The sequence below is a fragment of the Lipotes vexillifer genome, unplaced genomic scaffold, assembly GCF_000442215.2.
Source record: "Lipotes vexillifer unplaced genomic scaffold, Lipotes_vexillifer_v1.1 scaffold395, whole genome shotgun sequence".
Lineage (NCBI taxonomy): Eukaryota > Metazoa > Chordata > Mammalia > Artiodactyla > Lipotidae > Lipotes > Lipotes vexillifer.
The window spans coordinates 3,804,879-3,824,282 of NW_006797390.1; the positions used below are offsets into that span (position 1 = coordinate 3,804,879).

At 51.8% G+C, this 19,404-nt stretch overlaps 1 protein-coding gene and 1 non-coding gene across 2 annotated transcripts in view; one reads left to right on the top strand and one right to left on the bottom strand.

Moving 5' to 3' along the window:
- CD9 (CD9 molecule) overlaps positions 1 to 19,404 on the bottom strand; it is a 36,420-nt gene extending 17,016 nt beyond the window's left edge. Inside the window, exon 1 of the mRNA XM_007469435.1 lies at positions 19,164 to 19,404. Coding sequence (XP_007469497.1) covers positions 19,164 to 19,229 — 66 coding nt within the window. The 5' untranslated portion in view covers positions 19,230 to 19,404. The remainder of the gene's footprint in view (positions 1 to 19,163) is intronic.
- On the top strand, positions 8,093 to 8,165 carry TRNAG-UCC (transfer RNA glycine (anticodon UCC)). The gene has a single exon. It is a non-coding gene; the product is annotated as a tRNA-Gly (tRNA).

The following is a 19,404-nucleotide window of genomic DNA, read 5'->3' on the forward strand; positions in this document are numbered from 1 at the left end:
GAAGGCCCCCGGGTTGAAAAAAAAAAAAAAAAAAAAAAAAAAGAACCTGCTCCATTAATCCACCTCTTTCCTGCCTCTGTTGTCTGTCTCGGCTACTGTTTCACTTTTTTTAAAAAATTAAATTTAATTTATTTTTTATACAGCAGGTTCTTATTAGTTATCTATTTTATACATATTAGTGTATATATGTCAATCCCAATCTCCCAATTCATCCCACCACCCCGCCACTTTCCCCCCTTGGTGTCCATACGTTTGTTCTCTACATCTGGCAGCAATAGCTGCCCTGCAAACCGGTTCATCTGTACCATCTTTCTAGGCTCCACATATATGCGTTAATATACGATATTTGTTTTTCTCTTTCTGACTTACTTCTGCCAACACACATGGGCATGTCTGTCTATCCTAAAAAAACCCAGAAAACAAACCGTCTCCTCCTCCAACTGCACTGCTCCTCCTGGCTGCTCTGCGCTTTAAACCCCGAGCCTGTAGCTAAACCACCTCCAAGTCCTCACTCAGTAAGGAGTCCCCGTGGGGCCCCCTGCCCTTCATGTAGGACAGTGGCCGTTCCTCTGAAAGGCTCAGACGCCTTGGGCTATTACCGAGTGTTAAGGCTTCTACTCCATCCTTGCACTTCTGGATCTCTAAGCAGTAACAACATTGAACCCTGCTTCCTTCTCTGCTCCTTAGATGGAATCCCTCAAGTTTCCCAAATAAGTCTCGTAAATCCTGCCTCAGCTGGAGGGAGCCCCTCCTCCTGGAAGGCTGTCCCAACCACCTAGGCCAGCTGCTTCCCCACCAAGACGTCCTCAGCTTCCTCCCCAGGAAATGCGAGCCCCACTCTGCACTGGTCCTCCCCAGCATCCTCGCTCCCTCCCTTCCTGTTTACACTCTCCTGGAGGGCAGGATGAGTTCTCAGTCATTTCAGTAGCTCCCCTGCACCCCATCCATACTTGGGACCAAATAGTCATTAGTAAATCATTATTCAATAAGTGAAGGATGACTTCAATGAAAGAGAAGCTCTGAAGTCCATCAGAATTTCCTCTCCTGGGTCCTCTCACCTTGGACAAGTCTCCTTTCCCACCAGCTTGTCATCCAGACCCATCTTCCAACATCTCCCAACAAGGGTCAGAAACTACAAAGAACAACTACTTGCCCAGAATAAATACTGAGAAAGAGCCATGAGGGTATGTGATGAATGTCACAGTGAGATTTAGGGGTACGTCCACATCAAGTCTTTTGGAAAATGAGGGTTTATAAAAAGTCCATGCCCTGCTGTGCTCACCGCCCACCGAAGTCCAGTTAGACACTCCAATCCTTTTCTTTTTAATGCATTCATTTTTTACTTAATAATATTTTATTAAAGATGACTAGATATAATTAAACAAAGTAAACCTTTAACATACATAGCTTTGGATATTATTATACTTTTTTTTTTTTTTTTCCGGTACGCTGGGCCTCTCACTGCTGTGGCCTCTCCTGTTGTGGAGCACAGGCTCCGGACGCGCAGGCTCAGAGGCCACGGCCCACGGGCCCAGCCGCTCCGCGGCATGTGGGATCCTCCTGGACCGGTGCACGAACCCGTGTTCCCTGCATCGGCAGGCAGACTCCCAACCACTGCGCCACCAGGGAAGGCCCTATTATACTTTTAATAGCAATATTCAAGTGGTGATGGGTGTTTAATTCTTTCACTCTAAAATATATGTGACTGGACTCCCCTGGTAGTCCAGTGGCTAAGACTCCACGCTTCCAATGCCCGGGGGCCTGGGTTCGATCCCTGGTAGGGCACTAGGTCCCTCATGCCGCAAGTAAAGATCCCCATGCAGCAACGAAGAACCCGCGTGCCGCAACTAAGAACCCACGAAACCAAATAAATAAATATTAAAATATATATATATATATACGTAACGTTTTAGATGTCTGGTGATAGGTGTTGAATTCATCACTCTAGAATATCTGTGAATTTATGATTCTGAGGTTTTTCTGGATGACAGATGTTTGAGAATTGGGTGAAAGTCTCAGAAAAAGTCTGAAAAGCATCGCTATAATTTTCCATACCACCTCTAGAGTTCACAGACACTCTGAAACCATTCATAAAACCTGGAGTGTATGGATTCCACGTTGTGAGTACTTGGATAGACCCTCCAATCCTTGAGGAGCACACAGGTAATCCAGTCACCTGGGGCGGATGCCAGCTTCAGGAGGAGTGAAAGCCCAGTCCCACTCCGGGTGGGCCCAGCTTCCTGTCCTGTCCTCTCCTCTCCCCTGGCTGAAAGCACAACACGCCCAAGGCACCCACGCAGAGATGGGGATTTCAGTGAGTCACACCAGACCCATAGGGACAGGCCTAGAAATCTTACTCTGCAACACACACCCGGGGTTAAAGGAAAGGCCTCCAATTCCAAGGGGCGAATTGAAAACAAATCCTAAGTGCAGTGTTGCTTAGGGGCACCTGGCTTCTCTGGACCCCCTGCCGAGTTTGCAAAGCCAATTCCAGCTGGAGCCCAAGGAACGGGGCCCTACTGCCCAAAATGCCTGAAGCAAGCGTGCAGAAAGGCGGGAGGTGACGAGGTGACACAGAGGAAAAGGGCAACCGGCTGACTGCAGAGGTTTCAGTGTGTGTGCGTGTGTGCGCGCGTGTGCGCGCGCATGTGTATCTCTGTGCGCATACGTGTCACCTTGCATCCCATCCCTCAGGTGGAAGGAACCATGTCTCCCCATGGGGCAAACCCCACTTCAAAGAAAAATCCTCCCAAGGCAAACACATTGGGTGGTCTTGGCTTGGGCCTCTTTCCTCTCGGTCCCCTCTGTCTTCTGTAATATGACCTGATGGGTCACACATTTTTTAAAAGGACAAAATACTCATGGACACTTTCTCCATCCAGCTGTCCTGGCCCAGGAACTGCAGGGCAGATCATTCTCCACAAGCAGTTTCCTTTGAGGCTGACCTCAGACTGCAGTGGTCCCATCTGCCACTTTGGAAGCGGCTAGAGGTGGGCGGTGGTGACAGGAGCGGGTCGGGGGAGAAGGCAGTGCTTTCTTTTCTATGTCCCACTGTCCTTCTGTGAAGCCCTGGCTATTTGGTGACTTTGGTCAAAGGGATGCAGCAGACATTTTAGTAAGGGACAGCTGGCATGACAGAACAGTGGGCAAGAAGCGGGGTCCCTAGCTCTGCCCCCTGTCGCTTGCGCACTGGTGCCAGCCACGGGGTGATGTGAGAATCACCTGGCAGAGTTCTAAACACGTATCCGCCGCCACTCCATCCGGGGGCACGCGAGCGCTCCCAGGAGAACGCACATCTCTGCTAAGAATAGATGCATGTGTGGACAGTGGCGTGGCCTCTGGGGCTAATTCCAGCGCTGCAACCTAGGAGCTGTGTGACACTAAGCACTCTCCGTAGCTTCTCTGAACCTCAGAGTTCCCATTTGTAAAAAAAAAAGTTTGATACTTTCCTGCCTTTGACCCAGGAGGTTGAAGGGGAAGATTAAATGAAGCGATACGTGTAAAACACTCTGACGACCGTGAGTGCTAGAGCCAGCCAGATTCTGTGGGGAATATAATGATGACAACGATAATAATAAACCTTGCGAACGACACGAAGACAAAAGTGGGGATATTCACGGCTCTTGGCGGCCTCAGCTGTGTGTCCTCCTCTGATCTGAGGAGGCAGCTGGGTGGGCACAGGGTGATTGAGGACAGTGGGGGGGTCTGTCTTCTCTGGGTCTGTGTGAGCGCGGTGTGCTGGGGGAGACACCTCCAGAGCTCTGCTAGGACCAGCCGGGATGGGGGGAGAGAAGTGGGGCGGGGAGGGTAAGGGACATGGTTGGCCGAGAGTGGAGGCCTTTGTCCTTCCTGGGATCCCAGGCTGCTTCCATGAGCGAATTCACGCTGCAGGAAGCAGTTACTGAAGGAGCAGATCACAGAGAGGGAGGGGATTTGACCTCTTTACTTCCTTCCTTCGGTAAGATCCGTATCAGCCCTGGATTTTTTTGTTAACATACTGGGCTTGGGAGACCTCAGCTTAGCTGCCCCTGGCCACCCAGGAAGTCACAGAGGCTGAACCCGGAGGATGCAAGCTGCCTCACCACTCATGCCTGATGGAGCCTCGGGAGTGCAGATAAGGGCCTCTGTGTTCACACAAGTCGGGCCACCTAGACCTGTGGGCTCCAGCCTCACCCATCTCCATGGCAACCCTGGCTCAGCACAGAGTGCCAAGCCTGATGGGCTGATTCACTGTCAGGAGCCTGGGCTGGGCACTGCTGGCAAGAGCAAACAGGAGCCAGCTCCCCAACGCCTCTCTCACCCTTTCCCGGCACCCTCCTCCCCTGAGCTGGTGTCTCTGGAAGGATGAAGCACTTGGGCAGGAGCAGAGGTCTTGGAGTCCTGCCCTCTCCAGGCCCACTGCACAGGATAACAACAGCTAAAACCAAACTCCACGCTGATCAGAAAAAAACTGCCATGACTTGCTTTCCTTAAGGATCACAAGTAAACTGTTAGGGACTTCCCTGGTGGCGCAGTGGTTAAGACTCCGTGCTCCCAATGCAGGGGGCTGAGGCGGGGGTTCGATCCCTGGTCAGGTAACTAGATCCCCCATACATGCCACAACTAAGGAGCCCACCTGCAGCAACTAAGGAGCTGCCTGCCACAACTAAGGAGCACACGTGCCACAACTAAGGAGCCGGCAAACCGCAACTAAGGACCCTGCGAGCCACAACTAAGGAGCCCACCTGCTGCAACCAAATAAATAAATAAATAAAATTAAATAAATATTAAAAAAAAAGTAAACTGTTCGTTCATGGCAGAACTGAAAGATGCCAACCAGGGCATATTACTAACGTTAGTTTTATTAGAGATGAACAGAAAAGCCCCAGAGATCACAGTCCTGAAGAACAACTGTCCCCCACCTTCCCCGTGAGTATGATCATTCTGGGGGCCATCTCATCCCCTTGGGGCTTCTTCTGAGCTGCACATCTACAGAAGCCTGAATTCTCAAAGGCCACTGGGAGACTTTTTTCCAGGCCAGTGGTTCTCAACACGTGGTCCCCAGACCAGCTGTAGTGGCAGCAGCATCACCTGGGAACTTGTCAGATGTGCAAACTTGTCCCCGTCCTGGACTTATTCGATTAGAAACCCAAGTGAGGTGAGGCCCAGTGATCTGTGTTGTTGTTGTTTTTTGGCCGTGCCGCGTGACATGTGGGATCCTAGTTCCCCGACCAGGGATCAAACCCGAGCCCACTGCAGTGGAAGCATGGAGTCCTAACCACTGGACTGCCAGGGAAGTCCCAGCAATCTATGTTTTAACAAGCACCCCCGGATGATTCTGCTGCCCACTCAGGTTTCAGAACCACTGCTCTAAGGCTTTCATTTAAACACTGAACAATTGGAGGAATGGAAAAGCTCTTTCTGGGGGTTCTGAACGCAGAGACCAGCGTTTGAAACGCCAGTGCCAAAGGGCATGAAGCTACGGAGCGGGGATGTAAGCCTTCCCTGGGCGCAGGGCTCCTGCTGGCACTGGAAAGCCAGGGAGGGGGACTGGGGCTGAGGACCACCTTGGCTGCTGAATGGTGACAGTTAAGGAGCAGGATACAGGACACGTAAGCAGGAAGGAAGCAAGAGGTAAGAAAGACAGATACTGGCTAGACAACGCCCTCTTAAACCCACTGAGTGGGGAAGTCACAGTAAATGCTCAAGTTGGAACCTGCATTTGGCTTCTCCATGTACCTCCAGCCACAGACTCACCTGGTGAACCCTCCTCCCCCAGATGCCAAAATGACTCAGGCAGCCCCTGCAGCAGGGCACTCTTGGCAAAAACTTCCCCAATTTCTGCAGCCTACGTTCTCCCCAGGACAGGCTGCCGTTGTGTATGGAAGTGGACTCTTCCTCAAATGACCCCAAATTCTAGGAAAACAACATTAAAAAAAAAAAAAGAACACATGCAGAGGCTGATGGTCAATGACCTTGTAGGTTTATCTAGAGTTACTGTTGATTTGACTGTGGCAGGCTTTTGTCCATTAGTAACTCCTCCAGAGGCCAGGGAAAGGAAAATAAATAATATAATAATAGTAGCAGTCACTCTTTATGAGCACTCACTCGTGTCCTACATCGCAGGAGGTGATTTAAGTATATTATCTCATTTAATCTGCTCGTCATACTTATTTTATAGGTGAAACAGAGAGGTTAAGCAACTTGCTCAAACAGACACAGCCAGCAAGAGGCAGAGCTGACTCTGAACCAGATCCATGCAGCCAGCAGCTCAGAGCTGCACTCTTCCCAACACCGTGCTCCCTCCCTGCCAGCTGGTGAATGGAAAGAATGGGAACCCCCAAGAAATTTTCTGGGCGGGGGGGACAAGAGTCTGGTCTGGACACCGTGAATTTGGCAGGATGCTCTGACCTAAACCTTATCCTGCCTGCTGGCTAGACGAGTCCAACTTAGGGCATCAATGCCAGCCAAGGCCAGGGCCAAGGGAGGGAACGACCACGGATTCATCCTTTGGGTCTGTTCTCTCTCTCCCCTCCCCCTCTCCCTCTGGTGAGCATGGGACAGGTGGTGGCCTCAAGCCCACCCTCAGAGGCTCTGAAGGTGAGCGTTGAAGGAGAGGTGCCGAGGCCGCCCCTCTTGGGCAGATTCCACAAGAGAGGTCCCTGTCAACTGGGTATGCTTATGGGCCACTCCAAGCAAAGCCCTAAACTGGTCCCTCCCTCCCTCACCTTTCCCAGGGGAATCTCTGAAGTGGGCGTTTTGTAGACAGATGAAAAGATAAGTCGTCTGTTTCACCTTCTGAAAGAGAGGAAGCCTAGTGGTAAAATTTCAGCTTTGAGCAATGCCCTCAGTGATACGGCTTCGCAGAGCTGAAGCAATAAGATGGGGACGAATGTGAGTGCTTAGGACAATTTCAACCTCTGAAATATTCTGAGAGGTAGCTTCTTAGGTAACAGTAACTAAACAACAGTTGCAGAAGCTGACAGCTGAGCTCTTGCTATGAGCCAGGTATCATGATAATAACTTGACATTAAATATCCCGTACTTGATCCCAATGACCTTGTATTATTGTATGCAGGTTGCATGATTACCCTCATTACCCACGTTAGGAGAGTGAGGCCTAAGGAGAGTCACCAACTGGGCGCCTCCCCCCAGGAATCTACATTTCCAACAATTCAACCCCTCCTTCCCCCAATAATCCCCCTGGGTCATAACGCCCCCTGCTGCTCCATGTTGCTCTTTTACACAATGCAGCACCTTGAGGGGGGGAGGTCTCAACAGCAACAAAAACAAAATCCAACCATCCTCCGCCCCCTTCTCCCAAGCCAGGACCTCAGGGAGGCGGACTTCTGCTATTTAGTGCCCTAAACACTGAGAAGATTGTGGTACCTACCCCACCGCCTAGATAATTCAACATTAAAAAAAAATAATAATAAAAATTGTAGGGTAAGTCTAAAGAATTAACTTTCCCCAGGTTCCTGAGCATAGGCTCAGCCTGTCTGTGGACCTCCTGGGAGGACACGGGGTGGTGGCTCAATAGCTACAGCCTGTGGGTGCCACCATCTTGCTCTGCTGGCCTCTTTTGGGCAACTGTGTTCAGCTTGCTAACAGGGGAACATTCCCTGGAAGCACATAGTGAGAGATTTTCCAGGGAGAAGTGGAATATTGGGAGACTAGAGTCCTCCTGTTAGGCCCTGCTGCCCCTTCTGAATCTGAGGATGCTGGTGGGACTGCCTTATACTCTTCTAGGTAGTTCCGATCATCCCAGCTTGAGACGACGAAACAGGCTCAGAGAGGTAAAGTAACTTGCCCATGGTCACACAGCAGGTATGCAGTGTGACTCAGCTGACAGTTCTCTCCCTTTGTCACATGCACAGCATGTGCCAGGCAGAGGTCAGTTACTTGACTGCCTGTCTCATCCCTGGTGGAAGGGAGGTAGCTTGGTCCCCTCTCTGGGGTGTGGCAGAGGATGAAAGACCTTGTAAAAGCTTCTTCTCAACACCTTTATGGAAACTGGACAGTGACCTGGTCTGAACAAGTTCAAGACTTGAGAAATCCTCCCTCCTGAGGACTGAGCCAGCATCATTTAAAAACCAGAGCCCTGAGTGGGACTTCCCTGGTGGTCCAGTGGTTAGGACTCTGCACTTCCAATGCAGGGGGCTCAGGTTCCATCCCTGGTCGGGGAACTAAGATCCTGCATGTCTCGAGGTGTGGCCAAAAAAGAAAAAAAAGAAAAAAAGAAAACCAGAGCCCTTATTCTGCCTAAGAGGAGAAAAGTTTTAGCTAATACAAGGTGCCAGTGTTAAGTTATTTGGGGCTGAGGGATTGGGAGGGAGGCCTCTGCCCAAGGTAACCTCCTTCCAAACAAGAAGTTTCAAGTTTCCATTGCCTGCTGGCCAGACGTGTAGCAGACGTCAGCCAGCCCATAAATCCATTTTCTGCTGAAAGTAGCCATTCTGATCTTAACCAAAATCATCTGATGTGGGGGATTGTTTGGGGGCTGTTTTGCTTTAAATTCCAGAATACCATTGTTTTCCATTGTGTATGCCTAACTAAGATGCCTGGTGATCTCTCTCTCTCTCTCTCTCTCTCTCTCCCCGATACAGATACACTTTAGCCACACGGACCAGCTAGCTCTCATTCCATCTGTGGAACCTGTTACCACTTGCTCGCGTGGCCCTGAGTGGTGGGAGATGCCCCTTTGCCCTATTCCTCTGCCACGATCCCCTCTTCATTCTAGTCTCAAGGATTAAACAGCAAGCCCTCCACTGTCTGCTGTGTCCCCCGCCTCACCCGAAGCACTTCACTTGAATCATTTAATTTTCTCAACAGACACACCAGGTAGGTAATATTAACTTGTTTTCGAGATGAGAAGTTTCAGGCACAGAAGTTCAGGAACTTGTCTTGAGATCACATGGCAAAGAGGAGCCTGAGTTACAACCTGGACCCAGAACAGTCTGACTGCAAAGCCCAAATTCTCAATCATTTTGCTAAGCTCAAAGGTCTTTTTGATCCATTTTGTTAATTTCAGGGCCAGAATTTTTCACTTTTATCCTTTCTCCTTCCTGGTCACAGCTGATTCTATTTCAAAAGTGGCGTCTTCGATCCGTAAAGGCCCCAAGAGAGCCCACATGTAAGAGCAGAGGGCCTATCTTCTCACGACAGGAAGGTACCTGCCATGGCCACCTGGCCTGCAGGTGCCATCGGAGTCTGGCGTCTCTCTGGGGGAGCCTGATGGACAGAGTCTAGAGAGAGAGCCTGGGACTCCTCTTGCTGGCCTCTGGCTGGAGAGCTCTGGGCACGTTCTTGCTGGCCAGCCAGAAGTGAGTGTGGCCACAGCCCTGCTCTGGGAAACAGACTCTCCAGAGTAAGCTGGTACATTCCCTTCTCGTCCCAGCTTCGCCACCGCTGCAAGCCTGGCAAGTGCAGACACCGCTGCAGCTGCCCATTGGCCACTGTCCTTGTATCCCTATAGGATACTGGCCTGAAGGTGGGACCCAGAGCCTTTGCCCGCCACTTACAGCACCATCCTGCCAGCAGAGGACAAAGGGAATGAGAAGGCATCACTGCAGGCCTGTCTTACAGCCCTGGGCATGGGGCCCTGAGAGGCATGAGGATCACACCAGCTCCCCATTCTAAGGGTCCCTCCCCAGCTCTGGAAGAGAATGTAATTTCTAGTTGAAATGAGTTTTCTGATCTCTTAAGGTTTATCTGTCTTGAGGAGCCAGGGCTATAATTTGATTGAAGAGGGGGAAAGTAGAGTGTGGTACGACTTGCCCAGGCTTGTAGAAAGGAGGCTTTAAAAAGTTTGAGCATAGGGAGGGCTTCCCCAGTGGCACAGTGGTTAAGAATCCGCCTGCCAGTGCAGGGGACACAAGTTCGAGCCCTCGTCCAGGAAGATCCCACATGCCACGGAGCAACTAAGCCCGTGCGCCACAACTACAGAGTCTGAACTCTAGAGCCCGTGAGCCACAACTACTGAGCCTGAGTGCCACAACTGCTGAAGCCCACACAACAAGAGAAACCACCACAATGAGAAGCCTGCGCACCGCAACGAAGACCCAACACAGCCAAAAATAAATAAATAAATTTATTAAAAAAAAATTTTTTTTTTGAACATAGGGAATTCCCTGTGGTCCAGTGGTTAGGACTTCGTGTTTCTACTGCCGGGGGCCGGGGCTTGGTCCCTGCTTGGGGAACTAAGATCCCACAAGCTGCCCAGTGTGGCTAAAAAGACAAAAAAAAGTTTGAGCATAATAGTAACAGGTTGAAATCCATGGCCCCACATCACAAGAAGGCGCTTATAGTGCATCAGGGTGAGCAGGAGGAAAAGTCTTTACGGGGGACGAGTTTCCTGTCCCTGCAGGACACATTCTGCTGAGGGTGGCTTCCCACACAACAGAGGGAGGCATGGATGTGAGGGGTGCATGCAAACGGCTACACTGCAATTGTTCATCTAGATGGAAGAGGTGTTTTTGGTTCGGATTTGTAAATAACTTTGTCTTAGTCCATTAAGGCTGCTGTAACAAAGCACTGTGGACAGGGTAAAAGTCCAAGATCAAGGCACCAGCAGACTTGGCATCTGGTTTGGACTCATTTCCTGGTTCATAGAGGGTTATCTTCTCACCAGAATCTCACATGGTTGAAGGGAGAAGGGAACTCTGGGGCCTCTTTTTCTTCTTTTTTCTAAAAAATAAATTTTATTTATTTATTTATTTATCTTTGGCTGTCTAGAGAGAGAGCCTAGGACTCCTCTTGGGTCTTCGTTGCTGTGCGCAAGCTTCCTCTGGTTGCGGCGAGCGGGGACTACTCTGTTGCGGTGCACGGGCGTCTCATTGCAGTGGCTTCCCTTTGTTGCAGAACACAGACTCTAGGCACACGGGCTTCAGTAGTTGCGACATGCGGGCTTCACATGCAGCACGTGGGCTCAGTAGTTGTGGCTCATGGGCTCTAGAGCTCAGGCTTAGTAGTTGTGGCGCATGGGCTTAGTTGCTCCGCGGCATGTGGGATCTTCCCGGACCAGGACTTGAACCCGTGTCCCCTGCATTGGGAGGTGGATTCTTAACCACTGCATCACCAGAGAAGTCCCGCCTCTTCTTATAAGGGCACTAATTCCATTCATGAGGGCCCCATCCTCATGACCTAATCACCCCCAACAGCCCCGACTCCAAATAAAACTGCATTGGACTTCAGGATTTAACATATGAATTTGGAGAGGCGCAAACAGTCTATAGCAAACTATCTTTTAAACTAAACCTCCCAAAGAAGACATACAGATGGCCAACAGGCACATGAAAAGATACTCAACATCACTAAACATCAGGGAAATGCAAATCAAAACCACAATCAGATATTATGTCATACCTGTCACAATGGCTATTATACAAAGGACAACAAATAACAAGTGTTGATGATAATGTGGAGAAAGGGAACCTTGTGCAGTCTTGGTGGAAATGTAAATTTGTGCACCCAGTATGGAAAAGAGTATGGCGGTTTCTCAAAAGACTAAAAATAGAACTACCACATGATGCAGCAATTTCACTTCTGGTTACATATCCAAAGAACATGAAAATACTAATTCAAAAAGATACACGCACCCCTATGTTCACTGCAGCACTATTTACAATAGCCAAGACATGGAAACAACCTAACTGTCCATCCATAGATAAATGTATAAAGAAGACATGGTACATATATACACTAGAATACTATTCAGCCATAAAAAAGAAAGAAATCACACCATTTGTGACAACATGGATGGACCTGGAGGGTATTATGCTAAATGAAATCTGGAAGACAAAACAAACCAAACCAAACCCACAGACACAGAGAACAGATTGGTGCTTGCCTGAGGGAAGGAAGGCTGGGGAGGTGGGTAAAATGGGCGAAGGGGATGCAGAGGTACAAATTTTCAGTTATAAAATAAATAAGTCAAGGGGATGTGATGTACAGCAAGGTAACTACAGTCAGTGATATTGTTTTGCAAATCTGAAAGCTGCTCTCATCTCAAGAAAAAAAAATTCTGTAATTCTGTATGGTGACAGATGGTAAGTAGACTTACTCTGGCAATCATTTTGCAACGCGTATGAATGTCAAATCATTACGTTGTACACTGGAAACTAAAGGAATGTTGTATGTCAATCATACTTCAATTAAAACACACACACGCTGTAGAGCAGAAATGAAACACAACATTGTAAATCAACTATACCTCAATAAAATTAAAACACACACAACACCCCAAACTTGAAAAGCAATGAATTCGCAACTATGTATGATTTTGCTGATCTTTCATTTAAAGATTCAATAAATCAAACTTATCATTTGCTACTGATTCAATCACTGTAAGTTTAAAGATAAATTAAAACTAAAATGCTATAGAAATGTGTTTTGAATTCACTAAAACGGTCTAATTTACTTTATGATATTTTTAACCCCCAGTCAAGGATCTTCTCCTACGATCCACGTGTGGTGTTGTTTCTGCCCTTGGACACTGACATGCGGCTCAGACTGGGAGGAAAAGGGGCCTCCTCTAAGCAGTTTGGAGGCAGGGGCTCGGTAGGAGTCATGGCCCCCATCTGCCTGGGTCTGAGAGAGGTGAATACTGGGACCTTGAGAGTGTAGCGGGTAGGCTGTGGAGGGTGACTTCCCTAACACAGCCAGGGACACCGTTTCTGCTCCCTTGCACAATGCTTGGCAAGAGGATTGAGCAAGAGGACTGACTGACTTTCTCCACGTCAACAGTCCACACACCTCTCTACCCAGGGATCTTCCCTGAGATCAAACAGATCTGGCCCCTCTCCTCCAAGTCAGTGAGCTTCGTCCTCCCTGCTACGTAGCCAGGCTGTACATCACAACTCAGAGGTCTGCGTCTCCAGAGACCCCCGGGAGACGCATCTCCCTTTCCAAAGTCCTCAGGGGCAAGGCCAGAGAAGGCCAGCCGAGCCTTCTAGTTTCCATTTGTGGGAAAGACAGGACGCTGCTCTTTCCCAGCAAAGACAAATTGCCCAAGCTCCAGGACTAGGAATACAGAACACTCCTTGAATTAATCTCGAGTCCAAGCCACTCCTTGGGCAAGGATTAAGCTGACAGTCAGAGCAAGGATGGGTGGGGAGGCCAGAGCTCCAGTCAGGGCTGCCCTTGATCCTCGGGGAACTTAGGGGCTCTCTAATGCCTTCCTCAAAGTCCCCACAGCTCCCCTGCGCAGTCCTGGAGAGCAGTGAGGCAACCCACACCTCATGGCAGAAACGCGGGATTCCAGACAGAGCAGGGGTTGCCTGGAAACCAATATGCGGTGTTTGATATGGGGAGGTTCATGGGTCTCTGGAGAAAAAAGCAAAAAAAACGGGGACTGTGTGTTTCTGGAGGCAGGTCCCATTGATTTCATGGGATTCCCCCAAAATGTTCGGACCTGCCAGTAGAGGATGACAGCAAGCAGTACTTAAAAGCTATCCAGGGACTTCCCTGGTGGCGCAGTGGCTGGGACTCCTCCTGCCAATGCAGGGGACATGGGTTCGAACTCTGATCCGGGAGGATCCCACATGCCGTGGGGCAACTAAGCCTGTGTGCCACAACTACTGAGCCTGCGCTCTAGAGCCTGCGAGCCACAACTACTGAGCCCATGTGCCACAACTACTTAAGCCCGTGTGCCTAGAGCCTGTGCTCCGCAATAGGAGAAGCCACCATAATGAGAAGCCCATGCACTGCAATTAAGAGCAGCCCCGGCTCGCTGCAACTAGAGAAAGCCCGCGCAGCAATGAAGACCCAACGCAGCCCAAAATAAGTAAATAAAAAATAAATAAATTTATTAAACAAAAAACCAAACAAAAAAACTATTCAGAACTAAGTATTTCTTTGGTGGAAGGGAGGAATTACTGGATGGATGTAATTAAAATAAAATTATCTCATCTGGAGACAGGACGCTGCTTTCCACAGCTGCCTGCCATCACTTGACGGAAAATGCAAATGTCCCTGGACCAGCATTACTTTTTCCACGGAATGAAACAGGCAAGTGATCTGCAGTCAGACTTTAAAAACATAAATTAAAAAATATATATATATTGTTTAGATTAGCGCTTTTGGTCTCCTTAATTCCCTCAGTTGCAAATGATTATCTCTGGGTGAACCTGGGTTCGACAGGCTCTTCCCCAGATTTTCAAACCCCCAAACCATGAAGTCATTGCTCTTCTGTAAGTAAGAGGAAAAGACGGTTTCTGCAAGTCTTTGGTTGAAAAGACCTGAGGCGGCTCCAAATAAAGTTCCCCTGACCCCGCCCCCGGGGGGAGGCAGGAACACGGCACATGAAGTTTCCTGAAACTTTTTCTTCGCGCTCCTCTCCCCAGTCTCTCCAGAACATGCAGCCCCCAAGGAGGCAACAGGACCACAGAAGCCACCGTAACCCGTGACGTCGGGTCCCTCACCCTCACAACCAGACACACCCAAGAAAGACGGTCAAGGCTTGTGCTCTTTGGCAGAAACGGTGCTTTTGTTAAGTCCCAGGCATATTATTAAGTCCCAAACTGTGCAACCAATCCCCCAAACCGTGCCTCCTTGTAAAATGGAATCGAACAGGAAAACAGACAAATCGAACACGGACACACAGCTCTGTGTGTTAATAGTGAAGATTTGCATCTGACACAAAAGGAAGATGTGAGAACGGTGATGCGTGAGGTCTGAAGCCGCAGAAGCCTCGTTTAGCAGAGTTAAGTGCTCCAAAGGGCTTCTTATCAAAGCAGTTCCAAACTCAGGTCTGAACCGGCAGCTGCTTCCTTTGAGCACAAGAGGGTAAGGTCTGGAATGGTGCCAGGTGAGTGTGCGTGCGCGCGTGCAGAGGAATCCTCCCCACTCCCCGAATCAGGAGTCCCATCTGTTGTTGACAACCATCGCGGGGCAAAGTGGGGGGAAAGCCTCAGGAGTCCGGGCAGGGAGAAGTCTTATTTTCCTGAGCAGATGCAGACACCTGGCCTCCCCAAACCTGCCAGCCTCTGTGCAAACACAGCCGGCTCTCGCAGGGCTCGGGCTGTCTGGGTGCCAAAGGTGGAAGCCATTTCACGCAAGAGCCGCAGCTGCTTGCTCAGTCCAGCACTGAAGGCAAACAGCTTCTGGGTGAAGCCGCAGGTTGGGTGGGAGGGGCTTCTGCCAGTGCCGTCCCGCTCGCCCATCCCCCGCCCCGACCCCGCATTCCGGATTTCTCCGCACGCAGTTTTATTTTCAGAAGTGGGGCTGCCCCACATGAAATGGAGTCAGGGTCCTGAGGTGGGAATCGCAGAGGTGTGTGGTGGAACGAGGCTGGCAGTGATGTAGGACAAGTAGAAGGGGGGACGTGTGTGGATGTGGGGTGTGCACCCGGCTACCTCTCTCTGGTTTCAACTTCCACACTTCCCCAGGCCATTGCTCCCACCCTCCCCACCTCCTCAACCCCCTTTCCACACAGGGATGACAAAAGCTACAGCTGGAAGTTTACTCCTCATCCAGGAGGCTAAGTGCATCACACGCATGCGCTCATGTAACCCACGGCAACCCCAGGGGGTAGGCACCAGCTCCACACGGTGACGGCCAAATCCAACGCAGAGCCACTCTGACCGCTAGGCAGCACCGCCACAAAAGGCTGAGGGCGACCAAGACAGAGAACCCCCCCAGACAGAGAGACCCCACCCAGGGGGAGTGGAGGGAACTTGGGGTTACCAGGAAAGAGAGGCACGGCTCAGGCCCCAGACATCAAGAGGCCTCTGAGTGAAATGAAGCCACGCTGGGTCAAGCCTGGGTACCCACTGCACGCTTCCATTTCCTGACTCCTATTTTGGGTTGTGTGGGAATGTCCTTTGCTCTAGGCCCTGGGGGTGGGGCTAGTTTCATAGACTGAGCTACTGAAGGAACCTTTCTGGACCATTTGCTCCAACCCACTGGTTGTACAGATGAGGAAACTGAGGTCTGGAATTCAAAAGTGACCTGCTCAAAGTGAGCTGGGGGCAGAGCTGGACTAACGCCCAGGTCCCTGAACTCTGGTCCAGGCCTCTGTCCATGTTTCCGTGAAGCCTGCCTTAGGCCTGCGAGACACCATGTCTTGGGAAAGAGAAATTCCCTGCTATTCCCATCAGTGAGGGAGGAGACGGGGTGAGAGGCAGGGAACAAAGGGGTGAGGGGGTGGGTAGAATGTGAAGGCCTTGCTCCTGGCCTGGACCAGCCCCGGTTCCCCACTGTACAGCTGAGGCTGCCCCCTTTGGCATTGTAAAATTGTAAAAATGCCAAAAAATTTCCCCATCGAAATTTTTTGGAGGGCGGGTAGGCAAAGAGGTCTGAAGGAAACCCAGAAACAACTGAAACAGAGCTGGGAAGTTAGGGTCCTGGAAGAACAGCCTGACTGCTGGCTTAGCTGTGGGCACCAGAGGCCCTACTTGGGGAGGGCAGGCAGCACAGGCTCTGCTGTCACTGAGGGTCCCACAGGGATGAGACTGGGGGCCAGGGAAGAGGTACACCGCTCCCCTCCCCTGCCCCAATCACCCCACTGCCGCTGAGGTGGGCTTCTCCTCTCTGGATCCCTGCTGGACCACCCCCTCAGCATCCTCTATCCATGAGGTACCGGTGGCCCCTAGCCTCCCAACTCCTGCTCTTCAAGGCCCACATCAGGTCCCAAACACCAAGTTTATAAATTCCTGGTCTCAAGAGAGAAAGGGAAGTGATGACATCATAACAATCCAAGCAAGCAGTTCCCTCAGGTCATAGCTTCTCTTAAAAGTTATTTCTTGAGAGCTTGTTGCCACCCTCCTTTCATTCCCACTCAGCTGGGTACAGCAGCAGTTGGTGATGGAAAGCGTGCTGAACTTGGAGCCAACCAGACCTGCCTTCAAACTTACCTCTGATGCTATCCTGCCACATGACCCTGGCTGAGTCGTGGAACCTCTCTGGGGACTAGTTTCCTGGTCATCAGTAAAATGGGGGTAATGTTACCTGCTCTGGCTATACAATGAGATTTGGAGTAACACGCTGCACAAGGGGATCATGGTGTTCCTTTATTCCAACACCTCCTAGGAGGGAGATGAGGGCTTCATCTCTACAGGGACCTGAATACAGGACGACTGAACAATAAACGATTCAGAGACATGAAGCTACTGCTGACGCCCATACACCACCCATTACCAGGTCCCCTTGTTGGTTTCGTGATGGAGACGGAAGAGGACAGGACTTAAGGGACCTGTAGGGGTTGGGGTATTGGCTGGGTTCCCGTGCCGCTGGGCAGGTCAGCCCCTCTCTGGTTCCCGCTTCCTCGCTGTGAAGGAGAGGTTGGAGTGAATCACCTCAAAAGTCATTTCTAATTCTATACCCAGCCGTTCCCAGAATGAGTCATTTCTGTTTCAGATGACACAGCCCATCACCAGCACCTAGCGCAGGCAGGGGCAGGTCTGGATACAGTGGGGTGGCAGGCAGGAGTCAGTGAGAGGCTGAGCAGATACCTGAGTGGCCTGGGAGCCTCCCGCCAGGCTCCTGCAGGTGCCATGGGGCGGGGGGTATGGAGGCACCCTGGGAGTCCGTGGGTCCCCAAGCCCCAAACCCTCACACAGCCTAGGCAGATAGCTGAGGAGTAACCAAGAGACTGGCAGGGGAGAGATGGTGCTAGGGAGGAGGGAGAGAAAAACTCCTTAAAGGACAAGGGCGGGGTGGGGCGGGGCTAGTTAGCCTTTGACGTTCTTTCCTAGAGCCGGAGTTGGAGAGGGGCGTAGCCAAGGCTGGCAGCTAGCTGGCTGGCAGGGACACCCGGGAGGAGGGGGTGCCCACCACAGGAGGGTCGCCCTAGAGCAGGCCACGGGCTGGGCAGGGCACACCTATGCACTGTCCTCACTAGAGCAGGTGTTGGGTGTGATGAGTCTTGCAAGGGCAGGTCAATCTCATACCCCATCAGCTCCAGAGAGAGGATTAAACCTCAGGAGATTTTCCCGGGGGTTCATGGGGAAAGCAGCTCCAAGGAAACAAGCACATTTTTGTTACAAGCCTCTGGTGGCTCGCCCCTGCTTCTACAGCCATCTCTATCGAGAGTGGCACAGGGCCTGCCTTTCCAAATGCTTTCCTGACTGCAAAGGGGCAAATACTGTCCACCTGTGAGCAGGGGATGTGGCCCGTGAACCAGGACACCAAAGTCCCCTATTCCTTGCCTCTTTCTTCGGGTGGCCCCTTAATCCCTCAAGGAGAGGTGCGGAGGGGCCACTCCCCTTCCCTGCTGCCGGCCTTGCCTTCCCATTTGCAGACAGGCTGAGAATGGCCGGCAGCGGGAGTCCTGATCTCCCTGGCCTGCGTCCTCCCCAGGTGACAGTCCACTCCCTGTGGCCCCGCCCGGCTGCTGGGTGGGCTGGCGGGGAAGGGGGTGAGGCCGGCACCTGATCTCTCCCGGAAATGGAGAAACAAGAGGACTCATCCTACTGAAGGCGCCGATAGGCATCTGCCCCACCCCTCCCCAACTCTCCCGAGTTCTCTCCAGCTCAGATACTTATCACTCTTCGGGGGAAAAAAAAAAAAAAATCAAGACAAGCTAGTCTTTCAGGTAGTTTCGACGGAGCTTGGACTTTCTCACGCCGGCTCAGAATCAGTCTGAGAGCATGGGGCCTGAAGTTTCCTCCTCGGGGGTGGAGGAGGGATTCCCGACGCTCATTCAGGGACGGGGCCCGGGACGCTGACACCCGCGACCGGCGCGCCCCTTGCTCTCCGGCGTAAAGGTGCCAACAGACCTTCACTGAGCTCCTTTGGCGCCACCTTAGTCCCTTGGAGGGTCCGCATCCTCCCCTCCCCGCGGCCTCGGCCACTCGGGGGGACCACACCCGGGTCACGAGCTGCACTGCCCGCCACAGTCCCCTTTGGGCAGGGCCTTGAGTCCCCAGCAGAGCGGGTGCTCCGTTTTTCCCTCTTGCACTCGGAGGGGATCGGGGTGGGAGCAAACACCGCCCCCCACCCCCGGCTCACTAGGGCCCCGCGCCCCCTGCCCGCCCCGCTTCGGACCAGCCCCGGACCAACGCGCCCTCCCAGCCCGTCTCAGCCCCCGCCGAGGAGCCAGCTGGCGGCCGCAGTGCCCTCTCCTCCCGCCAGGAGTCTTCCCCTGCGCAGGCGATGCCGGCGACCGGCAACCCCGACCGCGGACCGGGTGCCCGGGGCGGACAGGTGGCCCCGGAGAGGAGCGCGCGGCAGTCGCGCTCACTCACCCAGAAGATGAAGTTAAATCCGAACAGCAGATATTTGATGCACTTGGTGCCTCCTTTGACCGGCATGGTGCGCGCTAGACTGGCCTGGGCCGGACTGGTGTGGGACGGGGGCGCTTGAGGCCGGGACGGGCGGGACCAGGCTTCGGACCGAGGTGCTGGCGGCTGCGGGCTGGCCTCGGGGCTGCACTTTTAAAAAGTGCCACTCCGCGGGCGCGCGCCGCCGCGGTGCGCATGTGCCGGG